The sequence below is a fragment of the Suhomyces tanzawaensis genome (assembly GCF_001661415.1).
Source record: "Suhomyces tanzawaensis NRRL Y-17324 unplaced genomic scaffold CANTAscaffold_9, whole genome shotgun sequence".
In the NCBI taxonomy this organism is placed as follows: Eukaryota; Fungi; Ascomycota; class Pichiomycetes; order Serinales; family Debaryomycetaceae; genus Suhomyces; species Suhomyces tanzawaensis.
The window spans coordinates 150,745-175,408 of NW_017963644.1; the positions used below are offsets into that span (position 1 = coordinate 150,745).

A 24,664-nucleotide genomic window follows, 5' to 3' on the forward strand; every position below is an offset into this window, starting at 1 on the left:
GCTCAACGGAACTCAAAAGGCCGGAACCACGTCTCAGTAACCAATCCTTTACGAGTATTACAATTCTATTCCTGGTCGAAAGAGTCCTTCAATTACATAATCCCTGCAATTAATGCCATACAATTAATCCATTAATTCACACCATTCATCAATTCCAGCAAGGAAGCGTGGGGTGGTGGTCATGTGACGCAGATGGGCCGAGGGAACCACCCAGATGAGATTCCGAAACATGGGGTAGGATCCGAGGCTGGAATCCGACACTAACACGTGACTCCCTTTCTGCCGAGGATTGTGACAGCGGTCGTGTGCGATACTGTTGCACGTGACTGGTGTCAAGTGACATACTTTGTGCCATCACGTTCTCTTCAGCGTGATTTTTCATCACGTGCTACCAAACACCCACACATCAAAATATCAGTCATGTGCTCTTGGTCATGTGATCAACAACATCCACACTTCCATTTTTGTTTCACGTGATCTATGTCACATGATACTTAACATCCATGCATCCGTAACACACGTGAGTCCTCTCCCGGACCCTGGGTGCAAAAGGTTGTGAGCCTCGCCGCCAGATCCCTCCCTTCCATCGCCTATTGTCAGTGGAGCAATGACCCGCCTCTTTGATCACTCCCTATCCCGAAGCACGATTGTACAGAAAAGAGTAATTGAAAGTATAATACTGCACTTTACTGCTTGCTGGTTACCACTTTCTGCAGGCTGAATACTACCTACCACTATCGTAGTTTCTAGTGATAAACCGTGAAACCTCATCCACTAATCTGCGACCACTCAAATCACCTTTTTGTCGTCCTTTCTCCGAGGATACGTGCCGACTGAAAATTTGTACGCCACACAATCTTCAACTGAAATTTCTGCATTAGCATTAAGCTGGTTTTGAGACCCGATTGTGAAGGAATAACGAGAAGTCCGCCCTCGTATTCGCAACATAGCATCTACTTGACTTGATTGACGCTGCGCGTTAAATTATGGCATAGCTTCCATAATAAAAATTGGCTGAGACTGCTAATATTACCAAGTAGCTCCAGTTGTGACAGAGTGCCAGAAACTTACTTCTTGCCAAACAACATCCCGTTACACAATAAACCCCAGATAAGCCGCATATGGGGAACTGCCAGACAAATTTAAAAATTACCGTTTTGGGACATTCCTCGGACCTCCAGAAAAGCCTATACGTTAAATTAGTGGAATTCCTCGAGATGTGCCAAAGTTTCCTCGGATCACTGCGCTGTACTCAGTCCGGTGGACCCTGGCATGGCCTCCCCTGGGCACATTCCAAAATTGTTTTTGATCGACTTTTGTCTTTGGTCACTTTTATCTTTGGTCACTTTTATCTTTGGTCACTTTTATCTTTGGTCACTCTTATCTTTAGTCACTTTTGTCTTTGGTCTTTTCTAATATGCTAGTTCTAAATATTTAATGCTCTTCCAGTCACACAGTAGTCACCCACGCAGTGCCCCCCATAGACGGCTCATTTGCGTGTATCTGCACTTATAGCCAGTGTGGTCGATTTTTCAATTTCCACACGATTAATGCTATCCACGGAATAACTGCCATAGCCGTGCCAGACACCCCAATTACTTGCATGCCTTCTATCCGTCCTGCCACCACCCTCTAATGCCCCACCTGCCCCACCTTCTCCCACACCCGCCCCCACCACCTTCCGCTCCCCCCGGTCACGTGCACGCCCCTGCACACTTTTTCCCACATATCCCTTCACTTCAGCCGCCTTATAACCACCCATCCTCCCACCTCCCTGGCTCTATTCCGTAGTGCCACCATGTCATTGCCTGCTGGTCCCGTGCCCACCGTCCCACAGGTCCACGTGCACGACCCTTCGCCCTCTGCCGAGTCCGTGGTGACTTCTGAACGCTCCGCGTCTGTTATCAAATCCCCCATGGCGTCTACAACCACTGAACCTCCCAGTGGAGTCCCTAGAAGTGAAGGTACTAATACTTCGTCATTGCACAACAAGGAAACTTCCAGTGAAGTTACTAGAAGTGGCGTCGCTGCAAGTGAAGCCCCCAGCGGTGAAGCCCCCAGCGGTGAAGTCCCCAGCAATGAAGCCACCATCTCGTCTCCTAGTCCCTCGTCGACTCCGTCGACTTCCTCTCCCAATGCCTCGTCGCTGAGTACGTCTTCGAACTCCTCGTCCCCCTTCATCTACAAAGAATTTGCCTGGTATCGTCTCTGGGTCTATGACTTCGTGTTGTGGTGCTTCTCGGTGATCTTCGACTGCTTCTTCCGTGAGATCAGGCCTCGTGGAGCCTTCCGTCTTCCCCGTACGGGTCCCGTCATCTTCGTGGCTGCTCCCCACGCCAACCAGTTCGTGGACCCCATCGTGCTCATGAACCAGGTCAAGCGCGAGAGCCAGAGACGGATCTCGTTCCTCATCGCAGCGAAGTCCTACAAGCAGCGCGTGTTTGGGTTTCTCTCCAAGTGCCAGTTGTCCATTCCCGTGGTCAGAGCCCAGGACAACTTGAAAAAGGGCCAGGGTAAGATCTTCATCGACGTGCAAGAAGACCCGCTCCTTGTGCGTGGAAAGGGCACCAAATTCACCCGTGAGTGCATGCCCAGAGGACTCGTGGCGTTGCCCCAGTCACTCGGAGCATCTGAAGTCTCGGAAGTCATCTCCGACACCGAGCTCCGTATCAGAAAGGAGTTCAAACTGTCCCAGCAAATCAATACCCTTCTCGCTAACGGCACCTCATACAAGTGCGCAGACAAGGTCAACCAGAAGGACGTGTACAACATGGTTTTCAAGCATTTGTCCAACGGAAACTGCATCGGAATCTTCCCAGAAGGTGGCTCCCACGACAGAACCAACTTGTTGCCATTGAAGGCCGGAGTAGCCATCATGGCCCTTGGCGCCATGGACAACGATCCCACCTGCAACGTCAAGATTGTGCCCTGCGGCATGAACTACTTCAATGCCCACAAGTTCCGGTCCCGTGCGGTGGTGGAATTTGGCCATCCCATTGACATTCCTATGGAGCTCGTCAAGAAGTACTCCAACCCCGAAACGAACCGTGAGTCCGTCAAGGAACTCTTGGATATCGTGACCACCGGTTTGAAGGCTGTCACTGTCACCTGTGACGACTTCGAGACGCTCATGGTGGTGCAGGCTGCAAGAAGACTCTATGCGGGCAACTTTGCCCAACACCTTCCTCTTCCCTTGATCGTGGAGATGAACAGAAGATTGGTATTGGGGTACCAGACCTTCAAGGACAAAGCCGAGATCCAGAGCGTCAAGTCCAAGATTTTGAAGTACAACGAATTGTTACAACAATTGTACCTCCCAGACCACGATGTGGAACACTGCGATGAGTCCAACAAATTGCGGGTTGTGCCAGTGTTCGTGTTCAGATTGGTCAAGCTCATTATCTTCTTCACCCTCTCGTTGCCTGGAGCCACCTTGTTCTCGCCTGTTTTCATCAGTTCTAAAATCATTTCTACCAAAAAGGCCAAGACGGCTTTGGCTAACTCCACTGTCAAAATCAAGGCCAACGACGTTATTGCCACTTGGAAGATCTTGATTGCCATGGGAATTGCCCCCATTGTCTACAGTTTCTATGCTTCTGTTGGAACCTATTATTGCTACACCCGCGACATTTTCCGGTTTAGATTGGTATTTGTATGGTTAATTCTTTACATTTGTGGTGTGATTGTTACCTACTCTGCCCTCATCTCCGGTGAACAAGGCATGGATTTGTTGAAGTCTCTCAGACCGCTCTACTTGTCGGTTACTTCTGGTTCCTCCATCACCGAGGTCAAAAAGTTGAGAAACGAGCTCAGTGAAGAAATTACTTATTTGGTTAACACCTTCGGACCCGAGCTCTTCCCCAACGACTTCAATTTGTTGGAGTTGAAGAACCAGCTCAATATTACTGGCGAAGTCAACTACGTCGACAGCGACGAAGAAGAGGACAGAAAGACAGAAGAATTGAGAAACAGAAGAATGAAGAGCAGAAAGCACGCCAGAAGGGCTGCCAAGCAAGCTGCTAAGGAAAGTGCTGCTGCTTCTGGATCTCCCGAAGAACCAACAAACTCCTCCAACAGCGCTCTCTCGTTGGGCAACGCAAACTCGTCGTCTGTGTCCGATGGAATTTCATTGATGAACTCCGACAACTCCTTAACCAACATCCCAATGTTTTCGGACTATTCCTTGCACAAGAATGCCAACAACCCGAATGTGACCATCGAACAGCAATCGGCGTTGAATTCCACTGTCAACTCCTCAGCGTCGATCTACGACGATTACCACGTCAGAAGAGACACCACCCCATACAGCCGGTTATCCAGAGAAGGCTCCCACGACCACATCGAGTTAAACTTCGGTGCCAGGGTCAGTCCAAAGAAGAAGTTGACTGATAAAATCAAGAACCGCATCAGAGAGTCAAGAAACAACCAGTCCTCTGGTTGAGCATGCTCGCTTTACGCTCGTTTTACTCGTTTTACAGACATTACATCGTTGTCATCAGTCCATTGCAAAACTCGCTCATTAATGCATTAACATATTTATTTCTCAAGATCTCCCGCATCGACTGTCTTGACCATAAGGAGGCCCATTAGTTTTCTGTGTTTTTAGTAGCCTCCGCCCTATTTATTGTTGTTTTTTGATTGTTTTTGAGCATTTCTCGTTGGGTAAATGAGATGTATATCTATCATTTAGTTAATTAATACTCGTTTGTTTTCGACTGTGCCTTTCGTATATCTTCCGCTAGGCTATCTGGCTAGTTAATATTCGCTTGTCTTTCATAGAACTCGGCCACTTGTTCGGAATTCGTTCCATCTTCAATCCCTTTATCGTCTCTTATTCTGAGGAATCTAGGAAATCTGAGCGAAATACCCTTGCCATACTGTTGGTGTCCAGCCTTGTAAATCGGACTCAACGATAAGTCTGCTGTTAAAACTTCAAAAATCATCGATGGTTCAAACCAAACGTCTGGCTTAGCATTGGAGTTGGTGGTGTCGTAAACGAAATATGGCTTGGGCTGACTGATCTCAGTAGGGTGCAATTTGGCATGAATTTGTACCAAGTCCTCATCAGAAAATCCTGTTCCGATCTTGCAAGTAGTTTCGTATTCGCCAGTATCGGAATTGTAGGACGCCAACAAAAACCCACCGTAGGAACCGGTTCTTTTACCTTTGCCAATGTAAGCACCAATGACCACCAAATCCAAAGAATCACCCACACCTGCCAAGTAGTCTTTCTTGAGCTTCAACCAGTTTCTAGATCTTTTGGATGGCTCGTAGTAAGATTCATTACCATTCAACATCTTCACCATGAGCCCTTCACAAGCATCCTTAACCGACTGGTCCAAGAATTGCTGCAATTCGTCCAAGTTTGAGGAATTTTTGGCAGTTGCAAACTGGAACTTACCTTCGATTGGAATCAAGTTTTCTGTCATCACCTGTCTCCTTTCTTTCAAGGATTTAGTGATCAAAGACACGTTATCAAGATAGAGCAAGTCGAACGCAAATAAACAGATGTGCACCGTTATGTCCTTCTCATCCACACCCTTTCTCTTACGGGTGGATAAGACCTGAAAAGGTAGGATTTTCTTATTCACTCTGTCCCATGCTACTGCCTCGCAATCCAAAATCATGGACGACACATTATTGTCTGCACCTTCCTGTTTTTTTAAGAAGTCCTTGGCAATCGAGATCAAATCCGGATATCTCTGGGACATGTCTTCGGAATTTCTTGAGTATATCCGAACCAGCCCATCGCTCAACATATGGACCTGTGCTCTTTCTCCGTCGTACTTATATTCACAGGTGAATTCCTCACCTTGAAATCTGTCCAAGACCTCGCTGATGGACTTGGTTGGCTTGGCCAACATCGGCTTCAACGGGATGCCAGGAGTCAATTGGCAATGATCCAAAAGATTGAAGATTCCATGGGCATACGCATGTTTGATGATAATCTCGTAATTTGGCACCTGACTGAATGCTTCTCGCACCACCTCCTCAGCAGTGGCAGTGTTGGCTTCGGAGCCCTTGATGGTGTCGGCAATACCAGTTTTGATGGTTTTACCCACTTTAGAGGAGCCTTCGTAGGCAACAAATGCCTGTGCCAACCCAATTAATACAGTTTTTTCCGCCAAACCAATACGGAGCTTTCCTTCCAACGACCTGATCAAGAACTTAGCCTCGTTGGACTTCAAGTCACACGCAGTCAACATCTTTTTGATCAAGGCGATCTTTTTGGCTTGCGAGTCCTTACCTGTGGACTTGGCTATCTTGGTCAAATTGTCGAAAACGGTATCCACGTCCAAGGCAACCGGCTTGAACATGGTAGGCTGGCCAGATCTGGAGTTTTGGGCCACAAGCCCCAAATCACCCACTTTCTGGTAGTCCTTCTTGATTTTGGCTGGGGGTCTTCCGTAGCACTCACTGATGGCCTTGATGAGCAAGGTTTCGCCCAAGCCAAGCTCCAAGTCCGGCTCGTAGTCGGGACCCAACCTGTTGATGAAGAGGTACACGATTTTGGTGAGGTTTTCTGGCGTGGAGGTGTTCAAGATGTGCAAGAAGAAGTCTGCCACGAGGGCGGTGATTTTGAGTCTGGAGGACTCGTGCTCGATGCTTTCGAACACAGCCGTGACTCTGGCGTACGGCATGGAGGAGGTGGTGGATGTGGCGCTGTTGGTGCTGTTGGTGGCGCTCGTGGCGTCATTCGTGTCGTTTTTGGTTTCCTTCACGTCGTTTTGCTTCACGTCGTTCTCTGTCACTTCCACGTCCTCCTTTACTGCCTCTCCCTCATCCTTGGCCTCTGTCTTCACCCGCTTGGGTTCTTGAGACGCGGTTTGACCAGTGGCTCTCTTCTTAGGAGACGCCAACATGGTGGTGATCGAAGGGCTGGATGCCTTTGCAGGCTTATTGGCTCCACCTCCAAAGAACCGTGCTATGCTCTGCTGTTGTGCCATTGTCGTACGTGCTGCTAGTGCTGTGGATGGAGCTCTAATGGTTCGTAATACCACGTACTTGAACATATACTGGTGATAATTGTGCGCGTGGAAAAGGATCACTCATGAAATGAGAAGGCGTAGGGCTACGCGTAGAAGAGTTGGCTATCGAAGAAGGAAGAGGGCATACAATGAAGACTTAAGCGATGAGGCGCACGTATAGTAATGGTAATGGAACTGCTAATGAAACTATACTTGTTTGAGTCATTGGATCGTATTGTAGAGTAATGATAATGAAGCTATATTTATTTGAACCATTGGAACGTATCGTAGAGTAATGATAATGAAACTACACTAATTTAAACAAATGAAACGTACCCCTCGTTAATGATAATGAAATAACACTAATGCTATTCCAGCCAATGAATTAATCGTCAATGAAACTGAAGTAATTTATCCGAACCATTACTAGTACTGCTAATGAAACACATTTTACTTAAACCACTTTATAGAGTAATGCTGATGAAACTGTACTTATCTGTTTAATTAGTGAAACATCGTCTTATAGCAATGGTAATGAAAATATACTTCTCAAACCACAAGTTAAGCGTAGAGAAATGATAGTGAAACTACACTAATTTCTTCAAACGTTCTTAAATTGAGTTCGACCGAACTTCAATCCATACCGGTGTTTTTGGAGACCATATACCCGAGAAAAATATGCAAGGGTTAGAGATGGAAACCGTCAAGCAGAATATTGTATAATGGATGGATGTAGTGGAGTGCAAATTTTCGTTATTATCGATGGTTTAGAATCTATAAAATTGCAGACGTTCATTTGCTATGAGCTTCCTGAATTTGTTCTGGTAGTTTTCTACGAAGACTTTTAGTGAGATACGTCCACTCCTCAGAATATTGATATATTTCCTCCCGTGTTTAATTTTAGTTGCCGTATTTTGGCTTCTTGCTCTCTTGCAATAACTCATTGCTGACACTGCCGATTTTACATTCTCCATTATTTAGTCGGATGCTTTTGATTCTTGATATTCATACGATTTTCATCCATTTTATTAAGCTACAGAGCTATTCTTCTCATTCGTCTCACATCTTAACATCGCGATGCAAGTTCTACGATAATCAGCTTTAATAGTACAGTTATTAGATACTCTAGGACTATAGAAGACCACTGATCAGCCGATATGTTACAGTTGTTAGATATTCTAGGACTAAGAAGACCAGACTATATGTTACAGTCTGAGCTAGAACACCACAAGGCGTTCTGGCCATCACTTCATATTCCACTCCGTTGCTTGCTCCGATATTGAGAATGTTTCAGTTATTATAATTGTTGTTCCTGTTATCTGTCTATAGAAAATGGACTTTCCTATCCTCTTCCTGGCCTGCCACTGATCTGACCCCCTAAATACTCACGTCCCAAATACTCTGAGGTCCTTTCTCCTCATAAATATCAGTATCCACAAACAATTCCCGTCCGTGGTTTGAGTTGTTGGAAAAGATCTGCTTGGCATAGATTTGGGCCCCCAAGAAGTACACGTCGTGCCACGAGCCCCCAGTCTCCTTGGGTGCTTTCCACTCAGGGAAGTAATCTGGATACTTGCTGATTTTCACGCTGTTGGGAACCTGGGCCAAGTTGTTTCCCGTGTCGTCATTGGCCTCTTCTGCCTGCTGATAGGCGAGAATTGCGGGATTGACGCCGTCAGGATTGGCGTTGTTTGCAGAGCCAGTGGAAGGCTCCTTGACCAAGTAGTCCTCGACGATCTTGTACAACACCGCCTCCTTGAGACCAGGAATCTGGAACGTGGCACCCACAAAGATTAAGTTGTCGTAACAGTCCTGTCTCTTTTCGGTGTCGGGAATTGGAGCCAAAGCTGCGTAAATACCATCCGCGATGGCCTTGACGAGCAGAGCCGATCCCTGGAACCGCTCCTTACCCACGTACACCTTGTCTCCCGAGGACGACACGAAAAAGTTGTTTTCGAGCTCCTTGTTGGGCTTGGCCTCCTGGGTGTCTTCAGCAAGCGACTTAATGTCGTTGGTCTGGGCCACCATCTTGGCCACGTCGAACTCTTCCGAGTTTTCCACCTTCTTCAAGTCGGCAAAAGAGTAGAACGAGCCCTCGTGGCTGTTCAAAACCTCGTAGATGCCAGACGTTTTCAACTCTTCGATTTGTGCTTCCGAGAACTGGGGCAAAATTTGCCCCAATTCCTGGTTGATCAAGCTCCCACCCACCTTCAAGTACTGGCTGGCAAACTTGATGGCCTGGTTGCCCACCACAGGCACGATCTGGGTGGCATCAGCACCCACCTTCACTACCACTGAGTTGGGTGAGGATCCCACACCAAAAGTGGACGCGATGGACAAGTCCACCACGTTGAAGGCAGTAAACTCCAACGTTTCGATCACGAACTTGGTGATGTACTCGACAGTACTGCGGGACCACGTCAAAGAGGGCGACACCACGAGAAGCGGAATGTGGTTGATGGTGACGATAGGATTGGCATTGATGATACTTTGTAAGATGATCTTCAACAAGTGGTTGAAAGCATCGAGATCCACGATCCTCGAGCCTTTTATGGGGTGTATCGCTATGGACTTGTCGTCTTTGAGTGCTTGGAACTGGTTCGTTTCTGAGTTCCGGTAAACAACTGAGGGGATTTTGTACTGGGGAGGAGCCAACAGGTCCTGCAACCCGAACGAGAATACAGTGCTGGTGCTGCCGGGATACACCACGAGATAGCTGTCCTCTTTGTAGAAAGGCATGGTTGATTGGTGGTGTGGTTGTTGTGATATTGGTTAGTGAGGTGAATTTTCGGTTTGGATATTACGGCGCGCGCACGACCAGTATGGAGCTACCAGAGGTAGGATACTTCCGTAGTATGATTGATGTGCTGCCGATGCCGAAGGTAAATCATGGTTATTAATAGTTTAATGAGCTAATGGTGGTGTCACATTTTTTTTAAATAATTTTTTTTCATGTTGGATCTTTCTAAAGCATTTTAGGCTTAACAGACAGGGCTGTTCCATTTTCGAGTGTTATCTGATGGTCCATTAAAAGAGAAAACTCACTTCTTGAGTAATCAGATTTTTACAAACGTAATATTTCATTTTGTCAATAATTTTCAGAATAAAGAGGAAACTTATCAAACTGTTCGGTGTTTGAGGATGTTCATACTTATCTCGAAATACTGAATTGTCCAGTTGTATTTACTCTGACTTCCGTTGAATTATGAATCTCACGCTAATTACCTACTCTATAGCGTTCAAAGTCATTAATAAAGATAGTGGCGTTAACAGCACTTGTGAGATAAGAACTACTGCTTCGATGAATACTTGCCAGCACGTCAATTATACGTGCAAAAAATTGCATTCATACTACAGTCTCTAACACAGAAAATATTATGCAAAAAGCTATGAACACGGTATGTAGATGCAAAGCAAGCCACCGAGGGGCTCGCGGAGTTTACGGATTCATTGGAATGACGTGGATGGAGCATTATTGTCATTGAATGGCGGATGGTCTTCGTAACGGGTGATGCGGGTTTGATGGTGGGGCCTTCTTCAAGCCAACCATTCTAGATTAATTATTCAATACCGTCAACTAAATTGATTTCCTTCGGGTCGATTGGACCGCTAGTCCTCGTGCCCGTCGTCGTGCACGTTCGCCAAGAACTTGTTGTAATTAGAACGGGTGCCCAAGACAGAGTTCTTGCTCATGGTGGTGTTCAGTCTCTTAGGAGCTCCGTGAGAAGCCACCGCGGGAGGAGCGTGCGCGTCTTCCAGCAGGAACTCTGAGGCCTGGTCGCTGACCAACTTGACCTCGTTGATAAACGGCAACTCCTCAGCCTCCTTGGGGTACGGAGGCAATCTCTTGTGGGATGCAGATGTGTCAATGGAGCCGTTACGGGCCTTGCGAGGCGAAACCTTTGCGGGAGACGTCTTCTGGGGCGAGGTGCGCAATCCTGTAGTATGGATACGTGTGAGCTTGGGCTGGGGCTGCGCTGGTTTGGCGTGCTGGTGGAGGTCGGGAGTGCTCTGGTGCCTCTCGTTCTTAGGCTGGAATTTGAATGGTGTGACCTTGGTGAGGGTGTTTCTGCGTTCAGGCTGGGGACGAGGAATGGGAACGGCGGGAATGGCATCGGTAAGCGAGCTGGCCGACTTGTGGCTGGATCCCTGCGACCGCACGTCGCTGTGGATGTCTGTGTGGTCCCAGTCGTGGTCGTCGTCGTCGTCAGAGGACGACTCGAGGTCCACGTCTTGCACCACCACCACTGGAGTCAGCAAACCCATTCTGAGCTTCATACGAGTCAAAGCGTCGGAAATGCGCTCAGTGTCCTGAGGCTTGATGAGGCCTGTCCACCAGCAGATGACGACTAACAACACGCCCCACAAAATGGCAAACTTGAGGATGTCAAACACCACCAACGCATAGTGTGTGAGTGCTGCCCGCAGCACGTAGAGCACGCCCGCGGTGGTGGCGCCAAGCACGAAGCTGGGAGGGTGGAATTGCTTCGCTTGCGCCGAGGTGTGGTCCGCAGCCATTCTCATCCAGTTAACGCGGGGGACAACGAGGGGAGGCTGGGGAGGAAGTGTGGGTCTTGATTTTGGTTTTTGCTTGAGTTTTGATTTCTTGCGCCTGCGGTCGTGCGCGGGTCCCGATTCGTACCACGATACCCCTGGATCAGTGGCGGAAGCAGGTTGTGGGGCCAGGGGCACTGCCATTGGCTCAGGAACGGGGTGGACGTGGTGGGAGTGGTGAGCGTGGTGGACAGGCTCTGGTGTGATTTCTGCTGGTGCTGGAACTGCAGGAACTGCAGGAATTGCTGGTGCTGCTTCCGCTGGGGGCGGCACGATCTGGTACGAGCAGTCCAAGAGTTCGTTCAAAAGGCCAGGAGTGGAGTCTGGTGCTGGTGCTGGCTGGTGGGGCAGCGGTTCGTCGGTGTCGACTTTCTTCAACCGGAACACGCCGTCGGGGTCCTGCTTGTACACGAGCTTCTTCTTCTTGGTGGTAGTCACGGTAGCCATTATGATGGGACACAACGACACTGAGCCATAGACGGATGGAGGCACTGATGGATGGGGTGGCACTTATATATGTGGGGCGTCTATCATATGACGAGATAAACAATAGTGAGAAAAACGAATGGTTGTCAGGCGCGGTCGTCTAGCCAAAGTGGGTGGGGGAGAAGCTTGGTGGCTGGAGTGGCAGGGAGAGGGTAGCGGAAATTAGCGAGAGACTGGGGAGAGACTGGGGAGAGAGTAGAGATGCTAGAACTTAGAGGGTGTCTACGGTAGGGAGTAGACGGTAGCTACTATAGAGATGGGCGAGTCTAGGGTCAGTAGAACGTGATGGTGGTGGCAACGACTGATCGGGCGAGTGCGGAGATGGCACTGGCGCTGCAGGGGAATGTCGCGTGGCGCCCGATGGTGGTAGACAGGCCCGGGGCTCGCACCAGGCCAGCCACGCGGGGGGAGCCAATGGGAGCGTTGTGGAAGTGCGATCAGGGGCAGTGGCCCCAGAGTGGTGGTGTGAGTAGTGGTAGCAGTCACGTAGTGGAGTAATGGTAGTGAGGTGGTGGTAGCAGTCACGTAGCAGTGGCAGTGGTAGCCACGTACACCGGCCTTTCCTGTGGCCTTTCCTGTGGCCTTTCCTGTGGCCTTCCCCGTGGCCTCCCCCACAATCGTCCCTCCCGTCCCTGTCATCGCGCGACAATGTCGCAGATAACCGAGCGGTGCCTGGCGGTGCTGGGTAGGTACGGCTACACTGGCCCCCCCCATCACTACCATTGGCTAGGGACACCACCATTGTCCACCATTGGCCCCCACTAATATTGTTTTCCTCCGTACTACTCCCACTAGTCCGCTCTCGCTATCGCACGCCATGGTGGCACAAGCCGAGACCTCGATGCCAATTAGACTCCGCGCCACGCAGGCTGCACCGAGTCGCCAGCTCCGTTTCCGGCCCCCTAATTGCTCAAACCAATTTGGTTAAGGTTTCGTTATCTATTGGGCCACCAGGGTGTGGGCAAACCGGTATCTCCTGGGCGGGACAGATAAGAGGCGTTAGTAGCGAGCTCGTAAACGCACGCCATGTGCAGCAACCTTGGGCCGAGGCACGAGGCTGAGGCGATGGATGATGGTGCGATAGTTTAAGATTAATATGAATTATTAATTTGCTTGCGATGAAAATGTGGTTGAGCCGTGGAGAGCTCAGATGGCATGTTCAGGAGAGGTGATGGGATGAAAAGGTGGTTGAGCCATGGGGAGTTTTGGGATTAATGGTGAGGTCAGCTTATCAGTTTGACTGGTTCGTATATCTGTCGTAGATCTTCCTCGGGCCTAATTGTTAGGAATCGTCTGGGGGATTTTGGCTGGTTCGTAGCGTATTAGTCTAGATCCTCATCCTCGGACGTGCTTGTAAGGAGTCACCTGATGGTTAATTGACAGATGTGTCAACATTTTGATGGTTGGAAGTATTATCAGCTGAATCCGGAAATTGCCCACGGGCATCGGACATCCTGGCCTAGCGACTGGAATACAGTAGTATGGGGCTTCTCCAGCTGCATCACTTACGATTAATACGGGTTGCATTATATAAATTTAAGGATCAGACTAATGGTGGGTCAAACTAAGCACACATGGATCGTTAGACTGACAGGTGCACCCTGGTAATGCCTGGACGCTAACTAGCTGTGACTACATGACCGGTTAGAGCAACGGTTCGTTCTGAAGCTGTACTATCCAGCTATTACTACTTAGTTGATTCGCCAAATTCTACCATTGCGTAGCAATTACCGTGATTTAACTATTAATTGAATTAGACTACACTAATTAGCCCAATTAATCGTGGTGGATACCACTTGAATCCATGTGATTCCTGGACTAGTCTACTACCCTCGGAAGTATTGATCGGGCTTCTCGAAATGTCGTTTTTCATCAAGTCACAAGAGTATGTGGTGGGGATGACTGTGGTCCGACTTTAGACCAGGCAGAAAATGTGACCAGTCTGGTGCCTGAGTAATGACCGGTCCCCCATCGCTAAGCCATCTGACTGGTGATACTGTGTGGTGTGATGACTTTGGTGCGTGGTAAGCCATCTGACTGGTACTCTTTCTATGCAATTCTCGACGAAGTACGACAGGAACTCGCCATAATTCCGGAGCATGCTTCTTATCTGAACTCAGTATCCATCAACTAACGGTTTACACTTGCAGAAACTGGTAGTTCTGGAACTGCTCTTTAAGGAGTGGTTTCCACTAAATAAACGAGCCAGAACCCGATATCTTCCGAGGTGACCCACTGAGGCTTTCAGTTGGTTCTTTGATCTGCATTTCTTCGATTCTATTTTGATGTTGAGGCTCGCCGTGTAGGAGTATTTTGTTGCAGTAGTGGTGCCTACTTCCACAGTGAAGTTTGGAGGTTGCTTTGTCAAAGTACACTTAACTCTTCCTAGCACACTCAAATGTTCTATTTCGTGTTGTTTGCTATCAAAGCTGCCCCCTGATCCTTCGTGCTAGCTGAATGTCCCTCTTCATGATGGTCACCCTCTTGGCGTGAAGAGCACACAAGTTGGTATCCTCCAACAAGTGGACCAAGAACGCCTCACACAGCTCCTGCAACGCAAGAATGGCGTTGGACTGCCATCTGATCCCGTAATCCACCCCGATGTAGTTGGTGGAGATTTCCTTGATCAACCTGGCAAATGGCAACTTTCGTATCAAAAGATCGGTGGACTTTTGATACAGACGGATTTCTCTTATCGCCAATGTGCCAGGATGGTACCGACGCTTTCGGGTGGTGGTGAGTGTGGTAGGTGTGGGGTCTCCTGGAATGTTCCTGTAGAGGCCCGTCTCACGGCCTCGGGGATTGGTTATACGAGGCATGGCCTTTGGGGTGTTGCAGACTGGTTTTTGCGATGGGTGGTAGTGGTTCTAACCCCATCATTTCGTGGTGAGTGCGGGTAACAATGCGCCTGGAAAAGATGGCTGGCTTAAGTGCATGGAGAGTGTGACAAGTCGCTGTGGTGCCAGGATGAGTGACGTAGAACAATCTGGGCACTGTCTATAATATGTAGCTACAAAGTGGATATGGATGAGAAATTAGACCACCTGGAATGGAATTGGTGACCCAAGATATTAGGCTTGGAATGTGAAAAAGAGAAAATGGACCCTCACTTGGAATAAAATGTAAGTGAGATTCTAGCCCCACCTGTAGAACAATAATCTTCTTGTAGTCTCTGAGAACCACAAGAATGAAGTCTTCAGAGGATAACAGGCATTCCAGAGAATACAATAAATTGGAGTAACAATGTGGCCTGGTGACGCGACCTCAAGTGATTCCTGGCCCGAGTAGTAAGGATGATTTGCATAAAGAATAGAAAAGTCACCGCCTATGTATTAATTAGTGTGCCATAGATTTTCAAGAGTGGTTTTAAATTCATTATAATTGTTAAAGGTGTAGTCAACCAATAGAAAAGTTTGGAGACTAGAGCTCCAAAACAGGGCAAATATTCGAGCCATCTTACGAGGGGCCAGAAATGGAAATAGTAAATCAATATTTTACTGATGGGTGAAATGCACGATTCTGATTCAGTATGGTAATAGTGCCTTCAGAAATTCCTGGGAACACTTAAGATTGCCCTCAGAGAGCATATCTACCCCTGGGCAGCCGTCTGGAGCCGGCTAGCTGAAATGGACTATGGAACTACTTTTGTCTCGAAACAAACCGAGGACTTCAACTAGCTCCGATTTTAAGCATTACTCCGTATTTGCTTAGAAGCATGAAGCATTAACGACTATCTTAATACGGAATAATACCATCCCATTTTGAACACCCTTTCCTCAGATCGTATTAATACAGTATTAACTTTGTTTGGCCTCAGCCTCCATGTTTCACAACGGTATGTCTCCGTTTGCTTGCAAACTGAGATCTTACAATACTAGCTGGTAGTCTAGCCAGAATCTCGAAAATATTTTGGCTGGAAATCTGTACCAAAACCGTTTTTCGTTATTTGAGAAATTTGTTATTCGGTCTGTTCATGATGTTTTTGCAACAAGTGCACGAAAGCATCTGTTCGGTTGAGTACATAAGTAGATGTTGACCCAAACGGAGACTTTGATGATGGTCAAGGTTTTATTCCTTATTTGGCCCGATCGTGCCACATCCCCGACGAGAGCTCAGGTATCTGCGTTAACCTATAAGCTTAATTCAATGGGCTCGCTAAGATTGGGTTTTCTCAACTTTGCAAGCTGTAGGTGATTAAGTTAGCTGGTAAAGAGGAGTCATGGTCTTGATCTTTATCGAAGAGTAAAGGAGAAACCACTCATTGCGAAACATTGTAATTATAATACTATCACCTCTGGGGTGAGAAGTTCGATACCTGCGAAGTAATTGTGTTGGGGAACAAGTCTGAAGGTGCCATTCAGTGCTTTTCGCAGCCTATTCATCAGTTGGAACATAGTTATTCCTTTGCAGGTAGGAAGGTGAAAAAGTCCACAATAAAGGCGGGATAATGTCCGTATGTGTCTGGATGGTTTGCTTCAATACAAGAATAGAGTTGACGCAATGGCTTGGGGGCAAAGTGGTTCTGTCGAGCCTGTAAGATGGTACTCCAACGGTCGGTCGTGCGCCGCCCAAACAGAATTCGTATCCAGCAGACGCTCCAATCGCAAAAAACACTCCCCTATGGGCGTGTGGCGCAGTTGGTAGCGCGTTCGCTTCGCACGCGAAAGGCCTCCGGTTCGACTCCGGACTCGTCCATTTTTTTGGTGATGCCATTTACGGGCGCACCGCCCTTTTGGAACATGAAATGGCCCAATCAGGCAAGTCCAAACAACCGGATTCGGCGTCATTGGACTCGTACAACCCAGCTTCCAATGCCACCACCCACCTGCCAGCTTGTTGAGACCCTGGTTCACTTGCTACAGACCAGTATACGCGTATAGCCCACGATTCCCGTCTATTTGAGTGCTACCCCAGTGCCGTTTGGTGAGGCAGACGAGCCCTCCACTATGACGTTCGATGCTGCGGGTTATGCGCCCGCGCGCGCCAGCCCCCACGCCACGTGAGATTTCAGGTGTCAAGGAGAGTATGGCCAGTGCCATTCTGGTGTTCCTGCCATAGTAGTGCTGTCACACTGCTGCCATTGCCATTGCGGCGGTACTGTCGCCGCCATTGTGGTTCTGCCACTGCCATTGCCCCTGCCAATAGCTCGTCGTAGCGGTTTCACTAGCAGTGGTCCGCTCCACACCAAAGGCCAGTGCCCCTAACGTAGAACGCCCTATATGCAGGCATCCTCTAACGTCCACGCTTGCTAACAACCGTGACCCGTCCGTCACTCTCTTCTTCATCACCTGCTGCCTCCCAGTGCCATCTACCGATCCATCCTGCACTTTCCAGGCCCAATTGACGTCCGTACTCGTTGCAGTTCCACCACACCTCCGGCTAATTTATCGTTGCTGGCGCGAAATACTCTGAATTAATCAGTTGCTCCCAGCGGTTTTTATCATCACCACCTCCTCCACGAGCCATACGCTTCAATCATACGAGCCACACGTCTTCCCCCACACGTCTACTACCCCCACAATCGTCCACAGACCTCTACAATCGTCCACTGCTCGCAAACCCACCACTACTCCCTCCATTCCCCCCACCCTACCTGCCATGTCCCGTTCCTCCTACCAGTCCAACGGCAAGCCTCTCTCCCAGCAGGCGTTGTACCAGCAGAAATTGAAGCAGGGCATCTACACCCTGCCTAGCGCCACCTCCGTGGGTGTCAACTCCAGCGCTTCCGACACAGCCGCGTTGTTGGCAGCATCTGCGGATTTGACCGTCAAGCCGTCCTACGAACGTGTCGAGGCTGTCGAGGCCCACCAGGCAGCTTTGGCTGCCAAGAAAGGTACCATCAACGCGTGGTCCAGAGACCACACGGATGCTTACGCTGACGCCGCTGCTGCAAACGCCAGAACGTCCAGCTTGTCGTCTAACGCCACTGCGAACACTTCCAATGGCACAGGCGTTCCAGCCTACAAAGGCAGCTCGATCTTTAAGACAGCCACCGCCAACTCGGCGTCCACCTTGTCCACCAGAACCAACCCTGGCAAGGACGTGATGAGAAGCGGATTGGCCACCAAGAGCTCGGGCACCACCCTCAACATCGACAAGATCAGTGCGTTGGCAAACAAGAACTCCACCAAGTCGTTGAACTCCAGATTCAACCCTGAGGCCGACTACCGCTCGGGCCTCAAGGTGGCCTCCCACCAGCCTCCCACAGAATACTTGAACCAGGACGAAGAAGACTTGGCTGCCAGCGGAGCCGCAGCCTCCTTGAAACACGGGGCCGGCTACAGCACCCAGGTGGCCACCCAGCGCAGGTCCCAGGCATTCCTGGCCGTGGACGTCGTCGACGCCACTTTGTTGGCAGCTGCCAGCGCCAAGGCCAAGGAAAGATTGAACTCGATCAACTCGTCCTCCAGCAAGGATTTCAAGGCACAAGCACAGTTGTACGCCAACGCATTGACTGTTGCGCAAAAGAACAGTGAAGAGAGACTTAGAAACAACAAGGCTGGTGTCATCAACTTGGGCGGTGGTTTGACCATGCTCCAAAGTGAATTGGACAAGTTGGCTTCCGTCATCGTCCAACCAGTCTTGAACGACCTTGATACCAAGGCTGACGCCCAAAGATCTTCCGACAAGGCCTACAAGGCCAAGCAGGCTGAATTGACTGAATTGCACAAAAGAGCCAAGGAAGAAGAAGTCAGACAAAAGAGTCAAGAAAAGGCCGATTTCGAAATTGCTAAGCAAAAGAGAACTACTGCAAACGAAGACCGCAAAAAGGGTGAAGATGACGCGTTCACTGCCCACCAAGAAGAAAGAAACGGTGAAGTTGAAGAAAGCAACACTGAGTTGACCGAATTGGAAAAGAAGTACGCCGAAGAAAAGGAAGACCTTTTGGCTGAGAAGCAAGCCAACCAAGACCGTATCGATTCTGAGGAAAGTGAATTGATCGGTGGCCGCAAGACTGAATTGGAAGAATTGCAAGCCGAAAAGGACGAACTCTTGAAGCCAACTTTAGATGAATTGGAACAAGAAAACTCCAAGTTGAAAGAGTTGACTGATGCTAGAGATGAGTTGACTGAAGAAGTCAAGACTGCCGAATCCTTGAACAAGGAGAATGAAACCAAGGTGACTGAATTGACCGAAAAGTTGGAAAGCACCAGAGCCGAAATCGAAAAGTACACTAAGGACTTGGAAGAGGCCATTGTCAAGCACGAAGAAACCTCCAAGCAAGTAGAAGAATTGCACATCACCTCTAACGATGAATTGAAGAAGGCAACCGATGCTCACAAGGATCTCGACGAAAAATTAGCAAACTTGGAGAAGGAGAAGGAAAGCAACTTGACCACCAAGGCTACGCACAAGGAAGAGATCTTAAAGCATATTGACGAAAAGGTCAAGGATGAGCACAAGATCAACAATGAATTACCTCCTCACTTAAGAACCGAAATTGACGAACACAAGTTGAGAGACACTGGTTCATTATTTTCCGTCGAAGATGCCACGCCATTGGCCGAGCACAAGGAACCGGAACTCAAGCAGAAAGAGGAAATCTCCTCTGCTCCTGCCCCAGCCCAGCGTGCCACTCCCAAGCGTAGCGAGACTGCGATTGCTGCTGCCAACAACACCCATCAAATCATCAAGAAGAAGGGATTGAAGAGGTTCAGCAACTTTTTTAAGGGAAGCTCATCTCGTGAAAAGCCAGCTGCTAAGGCCGAAGCCTCATCTAAGCCTATTTCCAAGCCTATTTCCAAGCCAGTAGTTGCCGAGACCAAGGACACCAAGACCAAGGATGTCCAGGAAGTGAAGAAGCAGCCTACCCAGACAGACTCCATTGCCAGCACTGGTGTCTATGACGATGATATCTCGTTGGGAAACAATCCTAATAAGGGGGGATTGTTCAAGGAAGAAATCTGATCCTACGCCTAGCCAAGTTTATTGTAAACTAGAACTTTAATTCATTCAAGTTCCTTATTTGATTCAATTTCTGTGATTTTTGTTTGCCCTATGTATTACTCTTTTCTTAATATAAGTTGTTTAAAAGACTGTTCCAGGAGGCTGCCTGGTTGTAGTAGGCCGCCATCAGCCGTCGCCACATCGCCAAAATGCCAATAGCCATTCGTAGTGTTCAATTCGTTGTGAATATTCCTGGTGGACTATCTGTGCACCGCACGACCCGACATCACCATGCTCAACCTTCCCACAAAAGTCCATACTACCACCACTACTTCCCACACCACAAGCCATGTCGGAGACCACCACCTTGCGCAAGCTCCTTGGCGACTACAACTTCAAGATCGCAAACGCCTCCGATGAGTACGTCTCGCGTCGTAAACAGCAAATGGTGTTGTTTTTGACCTCAGCTGCCGCCACCATCTTTGCATCAAGATTCGCCTACAAATCCACCATATCTCGTCAGTACGTCCCCACATTGTTTCAGGGCAACCACGCGCCTCCGTTGAGCTACAACTTCACCACTGACGCCGCAGTGGCGGTGGGCACAGGCACGATGTTGTGCGGAACTGTGTCGTCGATGCTCATCTTTGGCGGGTGCTGGATCCTCGATGTGTCGTCGTTCAAGGAGTTCGGCTGGAAGATGAAGACCATGATGGGAGGATACGAGAAGGAAAGACAGTTGAGCGAGTTGCCCATGGACGAAGAGAGCTCGATGATCCAGGACGGGTTGGTGGACATCATTGAGGGCAGATATGACTGGGACGAGGAGGAGAAGACTGAGTAGGAGTTCGGAGAGCCCACCTACTACCATATGCGATAGGCACAGGCGGCAGGCCTAAACAGATGTTTTATCCTGCGACATTGTCCAGTCTTCCATGGACGCTGGCTGGTAGCTCATAGGCGAGCCACAGGTTCAATTTCATGTACATAGTGATGAGTTCTTCCAAGGAGTCCGCACCATTTGTGCAACTTCTTCAGCAGCTCGAAATAATGCTTAAAAGAGTATCTGAATTCTTTCGCTTACTTGTATTAGCCTCATCCTATTCGGTGTGTCAATTACGCAGAAGTTCAGGTTAATCCTTCACGCACTTCAGTGAGAGTTATTTCATTTTCTACCGAGCGTCTTTTGGTATCTAGTTATGCCACAGTCCATTTCTTATAATTTCCATTTTTACATAATTTTCCAATACAGCACTCTTCAATAGTCATTTATCTAGCATTCTACTCTTACTGAAGAGTGAAATGCAAAAAGAATGAGCGGTACGGGAATCGAACCCGTGACACCTGCTTGGAAGGCAGATATGTTAACCACTACACCAACCGCCCGGAATTATTGCCCTCTAACGGATTAAACTAGACTTCTCTGTATACATCTATTTTAGTAATGGCTTACTAATAGCCACCTCTTCTCTAATGGTAGCTTTTCACCTTCTTTGGAAGCATCATACTCTTGATTAACTCTAATGATAGGATGTGTAGCATGTATTCATGAGTTTCTTGAATTAAGTAGAGATCTAAGTAGTCAGAATAGATGTATTTATATAGCCCCTTAGGAGCTTGGGTAATAGTGGATATTTGGCCTCGTGTGCTAGCCAGGTATCGGCTAAACACTATTGTAAGTCTCCAACATGGATTATTACTGAGGTAGTATAGAGATAAGGGCCAGATAGTCATGTGATACAGTCAAATCTCTTGGACCTAACATCCTTGTACTCCGTGATTATTATTATTTTTCCATCACCTACTCTGTAGCTGACCTGTTAGTTGTCGAACAGCTCGCCATTGTATACTAGCCCATGAGAAATTTGCGATATTAAACAGACTGGATATGTAAGCAGATTCGTAGTCTAACTATTCAGAGACTCTAGTTTTGTTACAATTCAAAGCTTATAAGGCCAATGGTGGAGAAATGTACCGAAAGAGTGGGAATTGCTCTCAGAAGATATACATGCTCAATAAAAAACTATCTGGATATGCTTCAAAATTGAATTTTCCAGAATAATTCAGAAAAATGAACAGAATTCCGAACTGAACATTAGAGAGCCACTCCACCTCACAGAGTGTCCGCTTACCCCACTGGCACCATCCCAGCACCCCGGACCCTTCATAACCCCACATAAACTCACCTCGATAGTTCAGCCAAAACGAGTCACGTGACACATTTGTCGAGTGCGATTCTCTCCTAATCCCCAGTCAACCGTTCCAACTTCGTCCCTAGATTGCATCCAGAGGATACTTGCCTAGACCATCAAACACAAAGACTGTCCATTCCGACCATTTCTAACCAGCAAAGGACATAATCTGAAAAAAACCACCCCAAAACAGCAAAAACCACCGCCACAATGCCACGTTTAGAAGAATGGGAGATCAAGAAGTACTGGGAGATCTTTCAAGGATTGAAGCCTGAAAACAACAAATTGACGGGAGAAAAGGTGTCGCCGGTGTTGAAAAACTCACGACTCCAAGATGCACAATTGTCTCAGATTTGGGAGCTTTCCGATATCGATAACGATGGCAAATTGGATTTTGAAGAGTTCTGTATCACCATGAGAATGATCTTCGACTTGGTCAACGGATCCATCACTAGCATACCCTCAGAGTTACCAGGATGGTTGGTTCCAGGCTCCAAGGTCCACTTGATACAGGCAAACCGTGCAGTCAATGGCAACACCTCGGTGGACCCCAGCTTCAACGATGACGATGGAGAGGACGGCTTGAGTGACGATTTCGACTGGTACATCTCGCCTACTGATAAATCCACCTACGAGGCCATCTATAACTCCAACAGCGACTCATACGGTAGAGTCAGATTCGACTCATTGGACTCCTTATACAAGACATTGTCCAAGGTGCCTTCAAGTGATATCTCGTCTGCGTGGAACTTGGTCAACCCTAAATCTTTCGAAACTATCGATAAAGATCAGGTGTTGGTGTTTTTACATATTTTGAACCAAAGAGAAAACGGAAAGAGAGTCCCACGAGGAGTTCCAGCATCGTTAAGAGCAACCTTCTCAAAGGAAGTCCCTAACTACGATTTATCAGCCAACTCAAACTACAAGTCCGGCAACTCAGGCCCAAGATACACTGAACCTAGCGGCACGAAGAAATTTGCAAGCAACTACTTGACCAAAATAGGTCAGGCAACTAATGAAAAGGGTACAGACTTCTCAGCAACGGAAGGAACCGATTGGGAAGAGGTGAGATTGAGAAGGGAATTGACTGAGTTGGAGAATTTGTTGGAAAAAGTGGAGAAAGGCTCCAAGTACTATGAGGAAGAAGACCAAAAGAACTCGCTTGTGAAGTACGAGCTCGAGCAATTATTAAAGTACAAAGAAGGTTTATTGAATAAATCAAAAAGCAGAGGAAACGACAAAGATTTGGATGACGTCAAGAACGATATAGAATTAATCGAGTCGCAAGTTTCTACCCTCGAAGAGTTCTTGACGCAAAAGAATCAAGAATTGGCTCAAATTCAAGAGGAAATAGGGAGTTTGAAGGCCTGAAATGCAACAGTAATATTCTACAATAAGCGGAAACAGCCAGCTTCAGGCTGTAAAAATTTCGACTGATCTAATTTCCATTGATCAATAAATAGTACTATATAAAAATGCATGAAAAGATGAGAAATTAAAGGATGAACGGGGGTTGAGGAACGAGTTGTATTCTAATATTGTACTCCTGTATGCTTTGTATTCAAGAATCGCTAGTGGTGGTGTTATGATTGTTTCTCATAGCCATCCTTTGAAATGAATTTCAGTTCTCGCTGGTTGATGTTCACCACGAGATTACTTCTTTTCTGGCTCTTGTGGTTCTGGCTCAGGAGTTGGCAACTTGAATGATTCAGGAGTGAAGTCCTTACCTTCACCAACCTGTTCCCAAACAGAGGAACCAACAGTGAAGTTTCTCCAGGCCTGGGTCAACTCCAATGGCTCGTAAACAACTCTCTTCTTCTCCTCATCGTATCTGACTTCGGTGTAACCGGTGGTAGGGAAGTCCTTTCTCAAAGGATGGCCCTCGAAACCGTAATCAGTCATGATTCTTCTCAAATCGGGGTGGCCCTCGAAGAAGATTCCGAACAAGTCGTAGGTCTCTCTCTCGAACCAGTTGGCACCCTGGAAGAGCGGAACAATGGAGGGAACAGAGCTGGTCTCGCTGGCGTAGGTCTTGACTCTGATTCTGGAGTTGTGACGAACAGACAACAAGTTGTAGACCACGTCGAATCTGTTGGTTCTGGAGGGGTAGTCGGCAGCAGTGACGTCGACTGCAGACTTGAACTGGGCTGAGGTGTGGTTCTTCAAGAAAGACAACACTGGTCTGACTGCAGAGGGTGCCACGTATATGGTCAACTCGTCCTTCCAGACAGAGAACTGCTGGATATATTTGGGCATGCATGCCATCACGTACTTGCCGAACTTATGCAACTCTTCGATCTGCACCTTGTACTTTTCTGCTGGGTTAACCAATGGGACGTGGATGTCAGTAGGCTGTCTTCTGGGCAATTCGTTCAAGTTGACCAATTCTTCTGGGTGGTCTTGGTTGGCGAGTCTCATCACGGAGGACGACTGGAGGCCACGGATGGCACAGGGAGCTGATCTGGCTCTGAGGGCTCTGGCAGCGGTTCTGGCAATCATGGAGGCTGGATGTATTCTGCAAGAAGGGGACGGAGTGGGTGTCTGAGCTGCACTAAATAGGTGGAGAACGTGGCGTGG

At 48.0% G+C, this 24,664-nt stretch overlaps 8 protein-coding genes and 2 non-coding genes across 10 annotated transcripts; 4 read left to right on the forward strand and 6 right to left on the reverse strand.

Annotated features, from left to right (window-relative positions):
* Positions 1-1,915: 1,915 nt before the first annotated feature.
* SCT1 (bifunctional glycerol-3-phosphate/glycerone-phosphate O-acyltransferase) lies at positions 1,916-4,441 on the forward strand (the record flags this gene model as incomplete). Its single annotated transcript, XM_020210715.1, has 1 exon — positions 1,916-4,441. The coding sequence occupies one exon, from the start codon at positions 1,916-1,918 to the stop codon at positions 4,439-4,441; it is 2,526 nt and encodes an 841-aa protein (XP_020061903.1).
* Positions 4,442-4,751: 310 nt separating this feature from the next.
* On the reverse strand, positions 4,752-6,947 carry CANTADRAFT_57289 (DNA ligase (ATP); the record flags this gene model as incomplete). The annotated part of the gene is made up of 2 exons (XM_020210677.1): positions 4,752-6,010; positions 6,041-6,947. 2 exons carry the CDS (start codon positions 6,945-6,947, stop codon positions 4,752-4,754), a joined length of 2,166 nt encoding a protein of 721 aa, XP_020061904.1.
* Positions 6,948-8,345: 1,398 nt separating this feature from the next.
* ARP9 (Arp9p) lies at positions 8,346-9,707 on the reverse strand (the record flags this gene model as incomplete). Its single annotated transcript, XM_020210716.1, has 1 exon — positions 8,346-9,707. One exon carries the CDS (start codon positions 9,705-9,707, stop codon positions 8,346-8,348), a length of 1,362 nt encoding a protein of 453 aa, XP_020061905.1.
* Positions 9,708-9,982: 275 nt separating this feature from the next.
* Positions 9,983-12,094, reverse strand: CANTADRAFT_331558 (uncharacterized protein). Its single transcript, XM_020208498.1, has 3 exons — positions 11,231-12,094; positions 10,665-11,089; positions 9,983-10,276 (listed from the first exon to the last, which is right to left on the reverse strand). Exons 1-3 carry the CDS (start codon positions 11,967-11,969, stop codon positions 10,259-10,261), a joined length of 1,182 nt encoding a protein of 393 aa, XP_020061906.1. The 5' UTR covers positions 11,970-12,094; the 3' UTR covers positions 9,983-10,258.
* A 2,337-nt stretch (positions 12,095-14,431) lies between these two features.
* Positions 14,432-14,827, reverse strand: CSE4 (centromeric DNA-binding histone H3-like protein; the record flags this gene model as incomplete). Its single annotated transcript, XM_020207039.1, has 1 exon — positions 14,432-14,827. One exon carries the CDS (start codon positions 14,825-14,827, stop codon positions 14,432-14,434), a length of 396 nt encoding a protein of 131 aa, XP_020061907.1.
* A 1,803-nt stretch (positions 14,828-16,630) lies between these two features.
* Positions 16,631-16,703, forward strand: CANTADRAFT_t250. The gene has a single exon. It is a non-coding gene; the product is annotated as a tRNA-Ala (tRNA).
* Positions 16,704-20,244: 3,541 nt separating this feature from the next.
* On the forward strand, positions 20,245-21,155 carry CANTADRAFT_13492 (uncharacterized protein; the record flags this gene model as incomplete). The annotated part of the gene is made up of 1 exon (XM_020206264.1): positions 20,245-21,155. One exon carries the CDS (start codon positions 20,245-20,247, stop codon positions 20,737-20,739), a length of 495 nt encoding a protein of 164 aa, XP_020061908.1. The 3' UTR covers positions 20,740-21,155.
* Positions 21,156-21,209: 54 nt separating this feature from the next.
* Positions 21,210-21,281, reverse strand: CANTADRAFT_t254. The gene has a single exon. It is a non-coding gene; the product is annotated as a tRNA-Gly (tRNA).
* A 682-nt stretch (positions 21,282-21,963) lies between these two features.
* Positions 21,964-23,599, forward strand: END3 (End3p). The gene has a single exon (XM_020208506.1). It carries the CDS (start codon positions 22,298-22,300, stop codon positions 23,456-23,458), a length of 1,161 nt encoding a protein of 386 aa, XP_020061909.1. The 5' UTR covers positions 21,964-22,297; the 3' UTR covers positions 23,459-23,599.
* Positions 23,600-23,740: 141 nt separating this feature from the next.
* ALI1 (Ali1p) lies at positions 23,741-24,586 on the reverse strand (the record flags this gene model as incomplete). The annotated part of the gene is made up of 1 exon (XM_020207040.1): positions 23,741-24,586. One exon carries the CDS (start codon positions 24,584-24,586, stop codon positions 23,741-23,743), a length of 846 nt encoding a protein of 281 aa, XP_020061910.1.
* Between the last annotated feature and the right edge of the window lie 78 nt (positions 24,587-24,664).

What these genes read in the sequence shown, in the direction of transcription:
- END3 (XM_020208506.1), top strand. Translation starts at nt 22,298, where the DNA reads ATGCCACGTTTAGAAGAATGGGAGATCAAGAAGTACTGGGAGATCTTT.
- CANTADRAFT_331558 (XM_020208498.1), bottom strand. Translation starts at nt 11,969, where the DNA reads ATGGCTACCGTGACTACCACCAAGAAGAAGAAGCTCGTGTACAAGCAG. An exon ending in TCGTATGAAGCTCAGAATGG is followed by an intron (nt 11,090 to 11,230) that starts GTTTGCTGACTC and finishes CGGCCAGCTCGC; the next exon opens with TTACCGATGCCATTCCCGCC.